The sequence below is a fragment of the Euprymna scolopes genome, chromosome 23 (assembly GCF_053919585.1).
Source record: "Euprymna scolopes isolate OS-2025 chromosome 23, ASM5391958v1, whole genome shotgun sequence".
NCBI lineage: Eukaryota > Metazoa > Mollusca > Cephalopoda > Sepiida > Sepiolidae > Euprymna > Euprymna scolopes.
In genome coordinates this window covers 29,129,861-29,151,227 of record NC_136504.1, presented here as the reverse complement: position 1 = coordinate 29,151,227, position 21,367 = coordinate 29,129,861, and the positions used below count along the sequence as shown (strand labels likewise).

Below are 21,367 nucleotides of genomic sequence, written 5' to 3'. Positions count from 1 at the left end.
GAATACATGATGGTCGTTCCAAATGTAAGGCTTCCTATTTTTTAACTTAAAAAAGCTGAAGAGCTACAAAGATGGGAATAGTACCATTAAAACAAGCAACTTTTTGTGCTCCAGAATATATTTTTCTACATAGTCACCATCATTCTCAAGGCAGTTTTGCCAGCTTTTTTTATGCCGTGATCGTAAAAATCCAAAACGTGCCTTGTCAACACTCTGAAATCATTTAACCCATCTCCTAACTGTGCTGGCATCAATTGAATCAGCTTCGTAAACGTTCAACAGGTCATGGTGAATGTTGATTGGTACAATTATTTCTGTATGGAGGAAGTCAATGCCGCATCTCTGCTTCTGACACATAAGAATTGCTCACACTGTCAATATCTGCAACAGAGATGAAACTTTCAAGTCATTAATGCATAAGTGCACATTTGTTTCTTTTTGTGTTTTAACCCGTTTATCCTATCAACTACACTGCACAATTGCTAAAAATTGTATGAAATAAAAACAATTAAAATGAATGACATTTTGCAACGATTTTTGCGTTTTTTTTTTTAAATGATTTGATTGTACACAACTAAGAGAAGAAGCATGTTTACAATGGTGCTTATTTAAAATTCAACTTAATTAAAAGAACAAAAATACAGAAAAATATTTATGATGTACATTCCTGTTATGGAATGAAGATGTCATATTCCAAAAATCATGTAAATTGATCAAGTTTTATTTTCAACCAAAAAAATCAAATTTTATGAGTAAGCAAAACCGCACTGTCTCACATCGCTATCTTGAAAAAAACAAAAATCATAAACAAAACATGGGCAGATAAGTCCACAATAATTTAAATTTACAAGATGCGCCTTGTAATGCTTACGATTTCACATTAATCGTTTCAAATCATTTAATAATGATTTTCTTTATAAAAACAAAACTACTTAATCTATTTACATGATTTTTTAAATATGACATTTCCGTTCCATGATGGGGATGTACATCATAAGGAGTTTTCTGAAGTGTTTTTTTTTCTTTTTTTTTTTTTTTAATTATGGTTGAATTCTAAAAGAGAGCCTTTACATTTCTGCATTGCAACCGATAAACATTGGTGGAAAATCGTAAACAAATAAATAAATAATGGTTTCTCTTCTGTTCGTACCGGTACTCTAGGGGAGCATAAAGGGGGGAGCGTGAATAAAAAACAATGTTCAAGAAAAGTCATATATTTAAAGCTCCTGACTAGCCAATGGCCAAGAGTATGAATAGAAAACATCTCAGCCATTTAAATTCAACATATACATATATAAAGAATGATCTGGGTTTTTTTTTGTTTCTAAGAGTGACCAATATTCGGTTATATGCGTGTTTGTACACTGAGATTATTTTACACCTCTATCAAACAGCTTTAAGTCAAATAATACATGGTCAGCTGTGTCCATATTTTAGTCAATATATGGGATATATTGGTATGCGATAAGAGTCAGCGGTCAGCTATATCCAAAGTGTTGGTTCAACGTTGGTACATTATTTGGGGAAGTGATGGTGAGAGGTGTGAAGATCTTTTTGTTTTTACTGTAAAAAGTGAAATGGGGAAAAGATGTGAGCTGTTGACCGCTTGAACAATTTTTTCTTTTAATCATCGTTTTTTCTTGTTTGTTTGTTTTTTGCTTTTTAACTTTCTCCTTTGTACTTCCCATGTTTAAGATGATGTCCTGCAATTGATGGCTGCTACAAGACATGGCGACAAACAGGACAGGTTCCAGACTGAAAATATACAATAAAATCCAGTATAAATAAACGATATACACACACATACACACACATATATATATATATATATATAAATGGAAAACAATTTTGCTATATTTCAAGTTTCAAGGTTTTATTATCTTAATCAATTCTTTCAATATATCAAAACTTTGATAGATTTTTTTTATAGATCTCTTTCGTTTACATGCAACAATCAATATGTTTGTGTTGGCATTGAATTTTTCCTTACATACTCATAAAAAATAAACAAAAATTTTCTTAGAAAGAAGCATAATCATATAATGTTGAAAATTAAGTATATAGAAGAACTCTCAATTGTGTGTGTACTTTGGATTGCCATCTTTGTTTTATGGGGGAAAGATATTCATATCAATTATTTTTATATGAGTTTAAATTGTGTGAAACTTTACAAGAATTAAGACAAACAGACAAAAATAAAATTTATTTAAAACTCTAACCAATGCTTGGATAAGTATCAAGTATTTTTTGTCCAATCATTTGAATGTCAAATAAACTTTTTGCTAAAGCTGATAAATCGTTCACAAATTTTGGATGAATTTGATTTTTATTTTCAATTAAATTCCTTGTCTCTTTTTCTACCAAGTGACACATTATCTCGTTCTTAAACTTTCCAGTTTATGACATGTTTCATTTCTTAACTTCATTAGAAACTGAACACCCCATACAAATATTTAAATATTGATTTTTTTTTTTTTGCATTTTGTTTTTATTAATTTGGTAGATTAATGTCCATTCAATTTCACCAAAATAAATTGTAAAAAGGACAAAAATAAAAAAAAATAGGGGCGGTATGGCTTGTACACATAAACAAAAAAAAAAAATAGTTTTGGTTGTTCAAAGCAAAAAAACTGTTTAATTCGCCATTAACAAGGCCGATAGCTATTAGTCGCGTGCTCTCGTGTAATGAATGAATGCGTGATTGTAGGATTGACATGAAATTCTTAAAGATAAACTAAAATGACCAAAAAATGGGCTGAAATGACTTAAATAAATAAAAAGTGAATGACTTTAATTAACTCAAGAATGACTTGAATGCTTAAAAAATAACTGTAATCCTTCCAAAAACAACTTAAATGATCTGGAGAATGACTTGAATGGCTTGGAGACTAACTGGTTGTAAAGTGGGTGATCATTTTACATTAAATTAATACAGAAAAGTGATCCTCCACTTTATATCACAAAATTACAAACATAAGTACAGCATGTAGTAAGAACAGATACTACACTTTGATCTTGGCCAAAAGGCCAAGAAAAGGATATTTATTTTTTATTTTATTTTTTTTTTACACAGTGATCACCACTTATCAAGGCCCGGAAGCCACTCAGGGATAAGGGTTATTGCAAGTACATTACGTTAGTGAGGAGATTTGCTGAAATGTTTACTTAAGGGGGCGGTTCATTAGGAATTTGTTAACATTGGACTTGAAGACAACCAAGTTGTAGTCCGGAGGGAAGCAGCCAGACGGAACAGAGTTCCACAGGCGTGCAGTTCTAAGAAAGAAGCTTTGTTATGGAATCCGCGTTTTGATTTAGGCACAGATATAGAGTGGGGGAAATTTTTCACAGTGGATTCAGCTAGACGGGTGTTTTTCGTGAAAGATTGGCGAGGGGGGACCAGAGATTGGAGTTCAGACGAGCATCTGCCGTGGAAATAACGATAAAACAAGAACAGGCTCGCAACGTCTCTTCTGTGGGAGAGAGGTTGCAGGGTAGAGAAAAGGGCATCCCCCACTAAGCCACGAAGTCTATTTTGTACTCTGTCAAGGCAGGATAGGCTGTTTTTAGCAGCTCCTGCCCAGATATGGCAACAGTATTCCATCCTTGGACGTACTTGGCTTTTATATAGATAGAGAATTGCATCAGTAGTGAGATATCTTCTGGAGCGGTAGAAGGATCCCACCATCTTTCCAGCGACCTTGGCAACAGACTTGATGTACGTGTTCCATTTCAGATCAGGAGTAAAGGTCAAACCCAGAAGCTTGTCAAAACACGGGGCCTCACCCAGACGAGAGCCATCCATCACAATTGATGCCAGATGGGGATCAGAGCGTTGATGATGTAAGGATAGGAGTTTGGTTTTGGATGCATTAAAGGTAACCAGCCACATCTTCCCCCACTGAACCACGCGCTCGAGATCAGAGGAGAGAGAATCAGAGAGAACTTTGTCATTTACAGCCTTTGATGTGTTGCCGTAGATGGTCGTGTCATCAGCATAGATGTCAACGAATGATTTAAGTATGCGTTTAGGGAGGTCATTGATGTAGATCAGGAAGAGAGTTGGGCCCAGGATTGACCCCTGAGGGACTCCAGCATTTATATTGCAGGCCTCCGATTTTTGTCCATCTACCACTACTCTTATGAGCCTATCGGAGAGAAATGATTTAATGATTGAGAAAACATTTCCAGTTATACCGAGCAAATTAGGCACAAGGCCGATTTTTAATGTGAGGAGTGAAGGGGAAATGGGGACCAACTCCCCGGGGAGTAGGGGAGTTGGATAGTGACAATTGGTATGAAGGGTTCCCCCTACATTGACCAAGGTCTAATATGTGGGGTTGGCCCCCACATATGGTCTTTGCTTGCAGTATCTGCCGGAACAGATACTACACATTGAGATATTAAATTTTTTATTCACAGGAAAAAAATACAATTGGGAAAATGAACAAAAAACTTAGGCACAAGGCCAACTCAAAAAGAAGGGGGGGATGGTGAGGTTGGTTGATCCATCTTGTTTCTGTTGTAAATTTTAAATGATTTTTCTCTCGGCAAGCCTCTTTTATCATGGTTACCCCTTTAAATTTTATTTATGTGTGTCTGGTGGGAGTGGGGGGGGGCACTTTGATCTTTAAAAGCTAAGAACAACATTTATTAACAGACCTTTGATCTTAACCAAAAAGGCCAAGCACAAAAGTGTTACCAAACGACCGACAGAGTGACTTATAGAGTCGCTTGCATGCGACTAAAAACTAATTCAATGGATAAAAGTGCATGCAAGTAACATAGAGAGCTTATATTCTTTTCCTTTCATCAATATAAATACTTTTTAAATTTGACTAGAAATATGTGAGAAATTCAAGTTGGACAAAGTTCATAATGCTGGAGTGGTTGATATTGCTCTAAGTATATATTCTGATAACAAAATAGCACTATTTATAGCATTACAAGTTGATTTTTTTTCTTTTTTAGATAATTTTTATGTTATCATCTTTCATGAAAAGAGTTATGCAAAAGATGCTTAAAACCGTTTGAATTATGCAAATACCATCAGTAGTTCAAAAGTTATGAGAATTTTAAATGCCAAAATTTAGGCTTTTTCGTGGACATTTTTCTTTAGAATACAGTGGGTGTTTATTTATGAACAAAACTAAGTATTATAGTAGTATTTAAATATAACTTTATTGAGAATAGGCATTTTCCTGCCCCCTCATCAAAGGAGAGCTTAATCTTGGGTGTAGTCATTGAATGACTAAAGAGCATTCCTGGCCGCTATTTACTACTCTCCTCAAAGAAAAAAAAAATTGAGTAGATATGAATTAATCTCAGAAATAAATCAAAGAAAATTTTTCATATAGATTTTGGATTTCTGTAAAAGATGGAAATTCCCATAGTTGACCAGAACTTATGCATTTTGGAACCGGTCCAATTTTCTATTTTGTAAATCTTTTCTATCTGGCCCAAAATATACCCCTATTTTCTGAGATGCAACCATAAATCATACTCTACATGAATCCTCAATGTAACTTTCACAGTACCAGGATACCAGGATACCAGGAATCCTGATAAGCAACAACTATATATTTACCAGTTGATGGTAATTTTTGTCATTTCTATTCTGTTGTTTTACTGAAAATTCAATTATGGAAACAAAGAAATAAAATGGTAATTTTTTACCTTGTTTCCACCTTAACATTTAAAATGATTACTTCTGTAGGTGTTAGGATATGCTGAAAACGAATATCGCATTTAAAGTTTCCACAAATAAGCAGCTTTCCAAATATTAAGCAATGTCATTTCTTATGTTATCGCTGGTGGTCATCTTGGTAGGCACAACCGTGAAAATGCAACCATGAGAAACTATGCACAAACGCGCATACCAAGATGGTCACCAGCAATAACATAAGAAATGACATTGCTTAACATTTGGAAAGCTGCTTATTTGTGAAAACTTCAAATGCGATATTCGTTTTCAGCATACTCGAAAACGTTTAAAGGTAGTCATTTTAAAGAAAAATGTTAAGGTGGAAAAAAGGTAAAAATTTACAAAATGCATCACAATGAAATTCTTTATAGAGCCATCTAATTATTATTATTATTATTTAGATATCCTCAGGTAAAAAAAAAAAACGGGTTTGTCTTACAGATTCGAAAAAATGGTCTTGACAATGAGTTAAAAATAAATTCAAGTTTCACAATATCTTTTTTATTTAATTGTTAAATGAAAGTACAGAATAGTTAACAAAAAACACCCTTCCTTCCCATGTTAAGAGTGGGTTTCTAAATAATAACATTATTTCAGCATGCTAGCATAAGTGCACAAATACCTTTTATTTGTTATATTTTTGTTTTGTTTTTGACCACTAAAAAAACACAATTCTACCTTAAGTACAAATAAGAAGTTAAACGCATATACTTAGTACATTTTGTCGTTTTTTTTAAACACTTTTAGTGCATCTGTACTAAAAGCGTTAAAAACAAGAAAATAGTATTGTTTGGAAATCAAATTTGAAAAACTTGAAAATAATTTTTTTTAATTGGCAAACTCAGAATAAAAAATGACTAGTCTAGTAAGACAGTTTTCTATTTTTAAGAGAATACTTTAGTCAGCTCAGCGCATGACACGCTTAGCGACCATTTTTCTGTAAGCGGATTTGATTTCTATAAAAGATAACATTTTAAAGAAAATTCTGCACAATTAATAATCATCAAATATTTATATATTATGCATGAAAATAATTCTGAAACTATTATCTATATGAAAATGGATGATATATGCCGATTTATCTTATCAATTTTGAAATATTCTTTGTCAACTTTGCTCGGTCATAACTTTGCTTTAAACACGAGTAGAGATGGACTTCTTTGTTTATATAGCCTGTAAAATTTAAGCCATATCCACTCAAATTTAACCCCGCGCATATGTATCCAAACATAACGTATGAAATGTAAACATTGAAAAAACTGTTTCCCTTTTTGTTGTCTTCATTTTTTACAGTTTTTTTCATTTTTAACTTAGACCATAAAAACATTGAACGCATAAAAAAGAAAAATAAATTAATATCATTGGAATGCTTATTCTATTCTCTTTCCATCAATGTAATTCTTTTAAAAATTGACCACAAAAAAAAAAGATATGACTTGTTGAAGCACATTAGGTATGTAATATTGCCGATGTCCACGAAAATACAGCATACGCTTGAAATGCTACTATTTATATTCCGATAACCGAATCGCTCTAATAAAACTAATTATATTCTGATAACAAAAAGCTCTAACTAAATATGTAAGAACATTTTTTTTATATTCATATTTTCAATTCTTTTTAAAATTCGTTCTGGAATAGAAGTCAACAAAGTTTACAGCCATGCTATCACTGCTGTTGCTACGACTACAGTTTTCCATCCAAATTCAAATAGAAACATTTTTTTTCCGACTATTGGTATTTTAAATTGCTAGATACCACGAGAGAAAACAACATACAATAATACTTTTTAATAAAGAAAAACAGTAAAAAGATTGATTTACATAATAGTGGATGCGTGAAAATATTTCAGACACTCCAAACTATTAAAAGTGACATCTCTTTTGATTAGTTTCCAAATTTCATGACAAAAATCATAATACAAATGCAGTACCAGTATTTACAAATCGCGAGAGGGGGGGGGGCTCTTTAGAAAACGTTATCACAAACACTTTTATTATGTTAATATTTTATCACTTTATTTGCTTAAATCTCTTCAAAAATATAATGTACATTATTATTTATTGATTCATTTGAAAATGTATTCATTTTCAAACAAAATGGTATTTTGAAGATTTAAAATGCTTTGGTTTTTAAAATATGACTATTTTAGCAGAACCCCCTTGAAATCTGTGATTATTCAAAGCGTTTTATCATCCGTGTGTATTGCTATTAATATATATATATTCAATATCATATAAATTGCATCAAATTAAATGTGATAAAACAAAATTCTCGTAAAATTTACTAAAATCAGTTGGTATTTTTTTTTACTTTAACTGCAACTCAACATTCACTCAATATTGACATGTATTTTCCCAACTAATTAAGTACTAATGTGCACACGCGTTACAAAACATGCCCCTCCTCCTCCATGTTAAGAATCAGTTTTTTTTATTTGTAGCATACAATTGTTTCAGCCTACTGCAGAGATATCTTTAATGACAACCTTTGGCAACACAGAATGCTGTCCTTTGATGTCAAGAGGCAAATACTGCGAGTTATAAAACAATCACATCACTTTCACTTGAAATTCAAACATAATTGAAGTGCGAGTAGAGAAACAAAGGAGTTTTAAGAATAATGCAAAGAATAAAATGCCTTACTTTGATTAGCCAAGCACGAATGCAGAGAGGATGGAACATGTGCTGGCAAGGAAGCTGGGCCATTGTCTCGTTCAATTCCCAAGAACACAAGCATATCGGACAGCTGGCATCTTGCTCTGAAAATCAAAGGAACAAAAAAATTTTTTTTTTAAACAAAACAAGGTAAGAAAATAAAGACTTAATCAAACTCACCAATGCAGCTAAAAATCTCTTTGTCGATTGGCAAAAGTTAATTGTAAATAAATTTCTATATTGACAAATTCATCTGATTTTGAGAACGATGACAAAAGAATTGTTAGGTGTATATATAATTTAGCAAGTATTTGAAAAGTACAAATTAGAAAATTATATATACATTCAATAATTCAACAAATATTCCTATGTTCAGTAATATTAGTTTATTTTAGAATAGATAGATGAAATATGTATACTTATCTATCTATATATATATATATATAAAAGGCAAAATGTGAGTTAGTGCGTGTGTGTGTGTGTATTTTGTGTGTCTGCCAAAGGCTTTGGGGGGGGGGGGTCACTGTTTCTTAGAACTTTTTATATGCTGCCTAGATTATAATATCTCCGATTTACGAAAGGGGGTCGTGTGTATCTTTAATTTAGGCAAATTTTACATGCTATTTTCGCGATATTTTTTTACTTTCTGCGTGTTTCTTTGGCTTTTCCGTATAAAAAAGTGAAACTGAAAGTGAAGTCAAATCCTCGGCCTCCCCAACCAGCCAAAGTTAAGTTGCGTGATGTTTGACCTCATTAAATTCACGCGTGATACACTTGTGAGGGATGATCTATCGTTTTTAGCTTTACTAATCGTTTAAAATCAATAGATATTCATTATTTTAGTATTACTAGCAGCAGTAGAAAGAATTTTCTTTATAGAAAATCGAATAAAAAAGCCAATCAAAAGCATCGATTTTAGCATTGGAAAATAGGCACACATTTTTTCGATACCGATACTCCAAAAAGTTTTGATTTTTTCAATTCCCAATTCAGATTCTCATTAATCATCCCAACACATTATATATATATATATATATATATATATATATATACGTTTTATTCTTTATTATCGTATCTTTCTGTTAAGTTACATTATTATTTCAGCTACCCGGCCATTTTTTGGGCTGTCTGTAGCTTCCTCAGATTTCTGTAACTTAACAGAAAGATACGGTAATAAAAAATAAAACACATATTTGCTCTACAACAGTATTGAGCACTTTCTTCAGTTTTTATTAATTACCATTTCTACTATATATATAATTTTCAGATTGTGAAGGATGATATATTTCCACAGGTAAACAATGTTACAGCTTAAAAGAGTCATGAGAGTCAACAAACGAAAGTCCAAGATTTGAGTTTCACCCTCATTTGGCCTCATCAGTTGGACACATCCAAACTTTGGATTCAAAACCTGAGTCTCTTGCATGTGAGGTAAGTACTCTGTCACTTGAGCAATCACACCACATACAAGAAATTCCATAGATAAAATTTGCCGCGATTTGCTTGATCTATGTTAATATTGCGTGTGGCGTGGTTGCTTGAGTGGCAGAGTACTTGCCTCACATGCAAAAACTGAATATTGACGTCCACGTGGTTTTTTTCAACAGCCGAAAAGCAACCCAAGTTTTACAGCGACGATGAGAGTGACACAGACAAAAGAATCAACCCACGTACATTTGATCAACAACCTGGGTTTACAAAGAAACACGGGTGTATAAAGAATTTATACACTCGTGATAAGACGTAATGTAGCGCATTTGTTCTTACCGACATCCTCTTGAGTGACGTGGATGGAGTGCAGATTTTCAATAGCTGTTTGTGTTGCTGGAGGTGGAGCCTGGTCGTTGAGGAGGTCGGGGTGCACGGCCAGCATCTGCAGGATCACATTCTATAAAACAATAAAGCAGGAAATAAAAACTGCTTCATCTTCAATTTTCAGTGAGAGTTATCCCCCTTAGCATTCATCAAACATGAATTCTATTTTTTTTTTTTTAAATCAACTTCTTTATTTTTATAACTCTACTAGCAGGTCGCCTGGCGTTGCCTGATCGTAAAATATGCATAAATATTATATTTTAATTCATACAGAAACTGAGACATGCACATGCAAGTATTATGTTTTTTCTAAACAGTTCACTTCTTTTAAGTAAAACAAAAAATACTCGAGCTGAGATCGATACCAAAACCTAAAGATAGTGATTCAAATACAATAACCATTAGGCCAGCTTGACATGTCCTTTAAAAAGTGTTTTAAACCTACTTATTCTTAACATAAGGAATCTGTCACCTGATAGGTTCATGTATGGCGCATTTGTAAAATATTTGTTTTGTCTGTCAAAAGAGAATTACTTGATTATCAGACTTTAATTCTGGGTTCTTGTGAGACCAATTCTCATTACATACAGTAATTATTATGATTCTATTTTTATGTTATACAGATGACTGCTGATGAAGAGCCATTTTTAAAGAGTTAAGCATGATTTGATTCAGTTATCGTTTTTTAACAATTATAATATAAATTTGACTTTCTTATATGAAAACATTAACAAAAAATATGCTATACAAAACCCTCTCCCCCCAAAAAAATGAGAAAAAAATTTGAAAATACAATTTATAAAACTGTCTCCATTTTGTTAAACTGTATCTCCTCTGAGATGTAAGGCCATAGATCAGTACGAGCTGTGTCAAATTATTACATTTTCTGTTGACCATTCTTTTATAGAGCGCTATATGTTTTGGATTCAATTCTAGCTGATGGCATCAAAGTCATATTTTATTTTCCCCCACTTCTGAAATCACTATTATATATTGGGTACAATATAATAATCAATAGAGAATTGGATCTATAATAACAAATAAAAAATCTGCATAAATTAAAATATCATATTTAAGCGTATTTTATGACTGGCAACACCAGGCACTATACTTGTCTTAAATAAAAAATTGAATTTTTTAGCTTTAAGATGACTACCGTTGAAACAAAATTATTTTACCCAAATTAATTCTAGTTTTATAGCAATAAAATTAATAATTTAATTGTCAAACAATACTGAAACAATATAATCTAATTATTGCTTGGTCATTAAATTATTTGGACCAAATTGCTATGAAACTAGAAACTAATGATAATCATCAAAAACTAAAAAATTCAATATAACCTCTAAATATTTGGAATTATTGTTCTAGTCGATGCTTACACATCGACGTACAAAATCAAAATGCATAAACTGTCCTGAATAAAAACAAATAATTATATTTTGGAGCAATAAGAAAACTTTCTAAATTTATTTGAAACGGTCTTTCTGAGAGCTGCCTAAATTCTTTAAAATCCAGATTTTTCTTCAATAAACCCGTAGAACCAAGTTGACTCAAATGTGTGGATCGGTGTTGTTGGGTGCTTCACTGTGGGTGCTCATCTCTGCAACATTTCTCTCCACTGATGCACACAAATGTTAATGAACACACAAAGACACACACAATACATAACATTGTCTGTCAACCTATATAAACTTTATTCATTGAAATATTTCCAATCCATCACGCTGAAATATTTTACTAATAACAAAATAACAATGACTCTTAAAAACAACTTTCAATGAATTATAATTTATATAGATTGACAGATGATAATTGTGATGAGCAGTGTGTGTCTGTGTATTCATTAATGTTTGTGTGCATGATTACAGAGAAATGTTGCAGAGATGAGTGCCAACGGTGAGGGGCCCAGCGACACTGATCTGCAGATTCGGGTCAACTAGGTTCCACTGGTTTATTGAAGAAAAATTTGGCTTTTAAAGGGTTTAGGTAGCTCCCAGAAACACCATCTATATATATAAAAGCGAAAATGTATGTGTGTATGTTTGTGTCTCTGCTAAAAACTTTCGACAGACAGAACAAAAATTCACAAATTTGGTCTCATATGAAAGCCCCATCCTTCGCCCGACAAATATCGAAAAATTGGCCAAAAACGTTCATTTTTTCACCCTGAAATCAACACTTTTCTACAGGGGGGGGGGGGTCAGCAAAAACCGTCCTCTCATGACAAGATCAGTTCTACACATGCGTCAGACAACGTCATGACCTGATTTAGTTTAAATATTTGAAGAACTGAGAGAATTTCATGTGTGTTGTGTTGTGTTAGGTCAGTTGGTTAGAGCGTTAGGTCATTATCTAAACATTTTGGGTTCGAATTATGGTGTGAGATTTTTTTTTTTTTCGATTTTTAAAATTTTAATATTGAAGCAGTGTTATTTAAGCCATTTTTCACGTAACGTTCGTTTTTCTGTTTTTTTTTTTTTACTTCGCTTATTCTTAGATTTTCATTAACACCCCCACCCCTGACCGACCACACACTCCCAAAAATACCCGGGTACCCACTGATTTTTTAAATTTTAATATCGAAACAGGCTTATTTAAGCCATTTTTCACATGTTTTTTTTTTGTTTTTATTTTTCAGATTTTTTTAAAGCAGTTTTAACGTTCATTTTTCTGTTTTCTTTTGTTTTTGTTTTTTTCGATTTTTATATTTAACATCATTCGTTTGCCTTACGTTAGGTTTTTTTTGTGTTTTTTTTCAATGTTTTGATTACCACCCCCACCCAACCGCCCGGGTACCCCCTGCTTAAGTTTTATCGTTCGTTTTTCTGTTTTAGGTTTTCATTAACACCCCCACCCTCGCCCGACCACACACACCTCCAAACACTCGGGCAACGCCGGGTACCCCCGCTAGTCTATAATATAAAATATCACCTCTGTTTAAATGTATGTATGCATGTTTGTATGTCTGCCTAATACTTTTGACAGAAACGATGGATTTTCACAAGATTGGTATCATTTTGAAGCTTGACCCTTCGGACGACAAATATCGAAAAATTGGCCAAAAACATTAATTCCTTCACCCTCAACTGGGCACTTTTCTACAGGGAGGGGTTGCTTTTTTCACCAATATTTTCGAAAGTCATCCCTTCTTTTCGATTGTCTAGCCTTAATTAAAACCTACGTCACTTCTGGTTTAGCGATGGACGCAACAGCAAACATATCACGTTTTCTTTTCATATTCTTTTCCTTCTTCGCGGTACGCGTTCGAGCCTGCCTGCCTTCCTACTACCACTTTTTTTTTTTTATTTTTCATTTTTGCTCAACACACATCTCCAAACATCTGGGCACCCAGTCTAGTTTTAAATAAATTCAGAAAGTTTTCTGATCACTCCAAAATATAATTATTTGTTTTATTTAAGATAGTGCATGCGCAGACAACATGCGTACAAACGTGTTTATGTATTTTGATTTTATACATTGATTTGTAAAACATCAACTTGTACATTATTTCAACTATTGTTATCTTAAATGTTATTCTCACATCTCAGCTGATGTGACCGCTGACCTTCTTCAGGTGCATCTTATGAATAAACACTCAAGATGAAAACAGTAATCCAAATAATACGAATTATCAACCCTGATCTAAAATAAAAAAAAAATCCCTAACTGCATTTTTTTTTGCTTTCACTAAAAACTTGAAATATTAATATACAATAATAATTTTGCATAAGAATGACATCACAAAGCATTGTGTCATTAATTAAAATAGAAATAGAATAAACTGAGAAGATGCTTTATGACATCATAAACGTTATTCATTAATAAGAGTACAGACGACATTGGGACAAGATCTCTTATAAAATCAAGAAATAAAGTAACAGGGAAAACAACCAAGCAAAAAAAAAAACTCCCTAAGAAAATTCATCCCAAAGCAGCAAAACTAAAGCTGGCTTGCCAGGACACTAAATATACAAATGTAGGCAAATTTGGACATATTTTATTGGTTTGAAAATAATGGTTCTTTTTTACAAATTGTCATAAAATTTTAACCATAAAATAGTATTATAATCTTCAAAAAGCCTGCAAATTTTCATTTAGTTTTATCCAATCGAACCAAAGATATGAACATTTCAATATTCAATTTGGCTACCAGTATAGATATATATATATATATATGATGGACTCTCCCGTCGATTTTGACATATGTGGTTCCGCCACAACTACTGCATTGTTCGGAAATCCACACATATTCTTTGTTTATAGTGGGAAAGTTTTGTGTAGAGCCAACCACACTTTTTGCTATCACTGCTAATCCTTGTCTGTGCATATGACTGTCACAAGACAAAGCACACAGTACAACACAGGTTTTTACATCAGTTACCTTCTCCTAGATACAAGTCTTAACTAAGACTGGCGGTGCATCTATGGTGAGATAAATTATAGCAAAGAACAAGGCACAAAAGAAACAGAAACTGCCTTTTAAACAATAACAATGAAGAGTATTTTATTTGTAGCAGGAACTGGCAGGTCAGGCTGTTAAAAGGGAAGAAGGCAAAGAAAGTTCTTTTAAGGTCGTCGTCAGTCAATCAGTACCGTGTCGTTCCCGACTGGATAGCAGTTGTCTCAAATTGAGACCGTCAATGCTATAGCGAGATGTTCGGTGGACAGGAGACGAAAAAGGATAGATGTTGCTACGCTGGCGGTCCGGATTTGACTGGCTGACATTCCCTTAAGAATTTTGGGGAGCAGATGAATCAATGCATCCTGTTAGTTGATTGGTCAGGCTGTGGCGGGAGAAATCAAAGGGGGAGGGCATTGATTCACCAGAGAAAATAGTTCTCTGTGACTTCTACACATCTCTCCCAGTGAATTAATGTGCCTCCAGATACCCATCTGGAAATTTCTACGACTTGGCACGGTACTTATAGTGCCTAATCTTCCAAAATGGTCACCCATCTGGTATTGGCCAGGCTCAATGTTGCTTAACTTCAGTCATCTGATGAGAACATGTCAGCGTGATTGTGCCAAATTTATTTATTTATATATTCCACCTGTTTTGGCAATATTATAAGTTCCAAATCTCAGCGACTATTGATCAGAATTTAACAAATGAAGACTTGTTGGAAAGCTAACGACCTGAATTGTGAAGTAGGTTATGTGACATTTTCCCTTAAGGTCGCACATTTAGGGGATCATCCATTATCCAGAGCCTATTTTTGGCATTTTTTTACAGCCATAAAATGTTTCAATCAGTCATTTGTTTTCCTAGTTTTGCATATGAATTACAAAATATCTGATATTTCCCCAAGACCACTGGCCTTGATGGAGGTTGGGGACTAAAACTTACTGCTATTGTTTCAAATGATCTAAATAATAGCAAGGGGAGACTTAATTCCAGATATTTCTTATGTTATATCTCCTCTCTTTGATTTTCATACATAAAGTAAATTTCACAGTGTATAAGCATTATTTGATACTGGAGATATTCATAATTGTACCCTATTTCCAAAAGAGGGGAGATATAACATAGAGGGGAAATATTATTACCCACAACACTTGTTCATAGATTACTGTTTTATAAGTAAAATAATACATAAATAATATTTGTTTACATCCAAAAAATATGGACGATCTTCTAAGGAAAAAATATTTTCCTAGATCTCCAAGGTTGGCATCTCTAATAATTGTATTGTTAAAAAAAAAATAAACAAAAATTCAACATAAGTTTATAAGCAATAAAAATAACATGTAAAGTCATCTGGATCCTTGTGGCATAACGGTTAACACACTCAACCATAGTATACATGTTCTGAGGTTCAAATCCTAAAACAATCAAGCTACATTGATAAGTAGTAGAATCGCGAAACACGTGTTTGTAGATTACTGTAAATCATCCATATACTTATTATAAATATTATATATAAACCACATCAAATCAGTTTTTATTTTCAGCATACAATTGTTTCGACCTACCACCAAAATATCTTTCCTGTTCAAAATCTGTAAAGCATTTAATTTCTCAATTAGATCATTCTCAGTGCTCCTAAATAAAAAGTAGGTAGCCATTCAAACAGGTAAAAAAATGCCTTTTCATAGATAAAGAGATCTTGGTAGTATGTTGCTGGAAATAAAAACTAACATTGGTGAATTTTGCAACGATTTTGTTCCTTTACATTTGATGTGTGTTTATGATATTAAAACATTTTTTTCATTATAGCTCTAGCCTTACACTATTGAGCTATTGGAAAAACCTGTGTTATTAAAATTTACATTTGAAATATAAATATATACACTATACAAACTGTATAAGCCAAAAAGGGTCTAGTATACTACTAAAAACATGCAGATCTTGTTATCTGATTTGGGCAATGTTTAGACACAGTGGCCTAGAAAGAAAATGGCTGATGATTTCAAGTTTTTTATGTAAAAAAAAAAAACTGAAAGAAATCTTTACTTCTACTAATCTTTACGTTATAAAAGATAATTGTTTGTAAGGAAAGTTTGCTTCACTCAAAAAAATTGTTTTGTATTACATGACAAAATCCATCTTTTGAACATTTTCATCTCTAACCATCAATTGACTGCAAATAACAGTTCAATGCGCATGGTAAATTACAGATTCACACCTCAAAATTGGCTATCAACCAACGCTTGCCAATCCATTGAATCATTCTGAAAATTGCTACTTTTATAAGTTGGAATATTATTATTTCTTTAATCCGCATGAAATCGTTGTCATAAATATCATTTACAAGACTTGTTAGACGCATTCTAAGAACTTGGCAGTCATTTTCTTTTTAGACCCAGGTTTTTTTTTACATCTTGTTTGGGTTTTTTTACATCTTGTTTGGGTTTTTTTTACATCTTGTTTGGGTTTTTTTTACATCTTGTTTGGGGTTTTTTTACATCTTGTTTGGGTTTTTTTTACATCTTGTTTGGGTTTTTTTTACATCTTGTTTGGGTTTTTTTTACACCTTGTTTGGGTTTTTTTTTACACCTTGTTTGGGTTTTTTTTACATCTCGTTTGGGTTTTTTTTTACATCTTGTTCGGGGGTTTTTTACATCTTGTTTGGGTTTTTTTTTACATCTTGTTTGTTTTATATCTTGTTTGTTTTTTTTATATCTTGTTTGTTTTTTTTATATCTTGTTTGTTTTTTTATATCTTGTTTTTTTTTTTTATATCTTGTTTTTTTTTTATCTTATTTGTTTTTTTATCTTATTTGTTTTTTTATCTTATTTGTTTTTTTATCTTATTTGTTTTTTTATCTTGTGTTTTTTGTCCCTGTGCAAAATGGATGATGTCAAAGAATAACAGCATAATGATGACTTCATCACTAAAGGATGACATTATCCATTAAAACAGATAGAAAATAACGTCTTATTGAAATTAGGAGGTTGATACAGCACTCCATACATAGGAACGATGTTGGAGTACCGATGAAAAATTCAAAGGTTCTATAATACAATTGTAACTTTATAAGGACTACTTACTTGAAACATGAGTTCCAACATATCCCGTCGGGCATCCTGACGCATTAACAGCAAATCCAGGGGATTCAGCTCAGCAATATTTATGTCTAACGGATTATCTTCTGACAGACTCGTTGACCTAAATATGAATAATCAGAGTAAAAATTTTTAAAGCGAGAAAAAAAAAAAATGGTATAATGCAAAAAAACAAAGATATATCAAATTCTTTGGCAACGAAGAGAAGAAATCAAAATTTATTTCAATCTTTCATAAAAAAGGGTGATTCTCCAATTTCACTCCAAAAACTGTTTGTAAAAAGAAAATAAATAAAATGGCACACAAATTTATTATGTAATTGTGTTTTTGGTTTAAAAAAGATAATACACTAAAAATTACCTAAATTTATCTAGTATTTTTGCTTGAAAAAAAAAAACAGAAAATTTTATTAGTGAAATCTCACATCAACTATTTTCAGCCTTCAGTAAGGTCAATGGCCATGGAACATAAATCACACTTTAAGTTAAAAGGACAGAACTTGAATTTTAATTCAAGTAAAGTTTTTTATTTTTATTTTTTTTTAGGCATAAGTCATAGCTGAAGAAAACAATTTATGTGATTGTGGAAAAATCAATAAATTTTGATTCATCTGTATATATATATATATGTTTTATTTTTTATTACCATATCTTTCTGTTAAGTTACATTATTGTTTCAGCTACCCGGCCGTTTTTTTTGCCGTCTGTAGCTTCCTCAGACTTTTACAGAAATGTTCGTTATGATGGGCTGTAAGTCTGAGGAAGCTACAGACGGCCAAAAAAACGGCCCGATAGCTGAAACAATAATGTAACTTAACAGAAAGATACGGTAATAAAAAATAAACACATATTTGCTCTACAACAGTATTGAGCACTTTCTTCAGTTTTTATTAATTACCATTTCTACTATATATAAGGCAAAGTGTGTGTGTGTGTGTGTGTGTGTGTGTGTGTGTGTGTGTGTGTGTGTGTGTGTGTACATTTTTTCTGTATGTCCGGCAAAGGCTTTTTTGAAGCGAGTTCTCCGGGGACGGGGGGGGGGGGGGGTTACTATGTCTTAGAACTTTTTATATACTCCTTAGATTATAATATCTACGATTTATGAAATGATGTCATAAATAACTTTTATTTAGCAACTTTTATCTTACAAAATTTGCGTTGTAAATTCGTTTTCTCTGCTACTGCTACGGCATGATATTTGACCTAGAAAAGCACCTACATTTTTAAACGCTTATTTTCAACTGTTCTCAAGTCCCTGCCTTCATGGTGTCATGCTATGTCATCAGACTATTAACCTCAAGGCTTTGGGTTCGAGCCTACTTCCCTCCCAAAACTTTTTTCGCTGTTTTTTTTTTGTTTTGTTTCTGTTCGTTTTTTTTTGTTTTTTTTTGTTTCTGTTCGGTTTTTTTTTTAATATTTAAACAGAGTTATTACTTCGCTTATTATTTTTGTTTTGATCTACCCACTCCCCCAACACACACACACTTCCAAACACTTGGGCAATGCCAGGCATCCCCACTAGTCCTTACTAAAAGAGAAAAAAAGGTTGTTTGAATATGAATCATTTTTGCCCATTTTTTAGATTTTTGCCACTTGTAATTTTCCCAATTTTGGAGAATTAAAAATTTTTCTAAGAAATTTGAAAATTGTCACTGGTTTTCTCCCCTTTAATTAGCTCTTTTTAAAAATCTTCTATAACAATCCTAATAATATGAATTGGAAAGCGTTTATCAATAACATTTGATTTCATAAAAGCAAAAATATTGGAAATATTGGATGACCTTGCATAAATTTTGATGTACAGTATTTTTTTAATCCGACAAGTATATACATAATAAAGTTTGTGTGTAATTATAATTTCTCAATTGATGAAACTGGAAAATTACAAAAAAAAAAAAAAAAAAAAAAAAAAAAATTAAATTATATATACATAGATACATAAGAGTCTTCAGTCAACTGTTGATAATTTTATACAACATATGAATGCCATTGTTTATGAGAGTGACAGCATGCAACACACAGTCCAACCTATACTCTTGTGTGGTCAAGAGACGTGATCATCGACAAAATGTCAAAATGACATGATCCTGGTTGCAGTGCATCAGATGGAGAAAATTGCCGGTGTAACTATAACCCTTCATGGGAAAGTGTGTGTCACACAATGACATCTTTAACTGGTAAAATTAAATCACTTGAATCGCTTCAAAGTGTCCACATTAATATTGATCACTTAAAGCCACGTGGTAGGCTGCTTAAGACATGAAAGAAATCAGTTGATGATGACCTGATCTTTGTAGGCAGCACAAGCGAAATGGCAACAGACAGAAGTTGGAAGTCATTCACAAAACATCTAACCTCAACATGAGACAAGAAGAAAAATGAAAATAATAATAGGAGCTGGGCTGCCTTTATGGCAAATTGGAAAGGAATTCGAGAAGTATGAGATCTCCGATGTACGTACATCATACAGTATAAAAGTGACCTTGTCCGTGTGTGTTCAAAACGTCTCTACAAAATTCCTCTCTAAATATTTGGCCTACAAACTTGAAACTTGATATATAAGGTATTTGAATGTTGGGTACACTTCTGATTTGGTTTTTAGCTTGCAAAAGTAGCTGCTAATGGATCAAAATTATAAAAAACAGTTGACCTTACCAAGAGTAAATTAACTTCTGAGCATGTGAACATGTAGATTTTTAGCTTGAAGTTGCTTTATTTTTAATTTTTTTTTTATCTATCTGGTGATAGCTCAGACGGTAACGACACAGGCTGAAGTGCTAAAAAACGGCTATGGCTGAAGCACTGAATATTTTGGTTTTGATTCCAGCTGATGGCATTGAATTGTATTTTTTCTTAGCTTTTGAAATCATTGCTATATATATTAGGTACAATATAATAATCAATAGAGAATTTGATCTATAATAATAAATACAAAATCTGCATAAATTAAAATATCATATTTAAGCATATTTTATGACTGGGCAATGGGAGGCAGTATGCTAATATATATATATATATAGTCTTGGAAGTTTTTAACCTTTAAAACTATATAAGAAAAAAATTATTTTTTATCATTCGTTAGAAAACTATTTAGTCAGTAAGTCATTTAATCACCTGCAATCACTGCATCAACTTGCTCTCTCTCGTATTCACTATAGTACCAGAAATAATTTATTTTCTAACGGATCATCAGTTGTTTACCATGAAACACTGCTTCGGGGATTTAATATAAGTTCTAATTCACACATTTATTGTTCATAAAACATGGATTACAAGTGAATTATTTTCTTATTCCCAGGAGTTTTAAACTATTAATAAGGAATTAATTTATTTTATCTTGTATTTTCTGTTTTATGAACAATAAATGTTGTTTTTTTGTAAATTAGGACTTTACATAACATTACATTTCATATTTGATGCAGTATCTTGAATATTGAGCATTTTTATAAAGATTGGATTGATATATAAATATTAACATTTTTATTTCCTTTTAAAATATAAAATACTCAAATATATGCATATACATAACTATTAAAATACATGTTTAAATTGTGATGTCATAATAAACACTTCCTCTTTCTTGTGATGTCATAATAAACACTTCCTCTTTCTTGTGATGTCATAATAAACACTTCCTCTTTCTTGTGATGTCATAATAAACACTTCCTCTTTCTTGTGATGTCATA

General features: G+C 32.3%; 1 protein-coding gene and 1 pseudogene across 3 annotated transcripts in view; both read right to left on the bottom strand.

Annotated features, from left to right (window-relative positions):
* Positions 1 to 1,013: 1,013 nt before the first annotated feature.
* Positions 1,014 to 21,367, bottom strand: part of LOC145245814 (uncharacterized) — a 135,382-nt gene continuing 115,028 nt past the window's right edge. For all 3 annotated transcript variants that reach the window (XM_080107464.1, XM_080107466.1, XM_080107465.1), the window contains exons 6-9: positions 17,668 to 17,785; positions 10,126 to 10,246; positions 8,347 to 8,462; positions 1,014 to 1,755 (exon numbers count right to left, since the gene is read on the bottom strand). In XM_080107464.1, coding sequence (XP_079963590.1) covers positions 1,720 to 1,755; positions 8,347 to 8,462; positions 10,126 to 10,246; positions 17,668 to 17,785 — 391 coding nt within the window. In that variant the 3' untranslated portion in view covers positions 1,014 to 1,719. The remainder of the gene's footprint in view (positions 1,756 to 8,346; positions 8,463 to 10,125; positions 10,247 to 17,667; positions 17,786 to 21,367) is intronic.
* On the bottom strand, positions 2,903 to 3,040 carry LOC145246253 (U2 spliceosomal RNA; annotated as a pseudogene).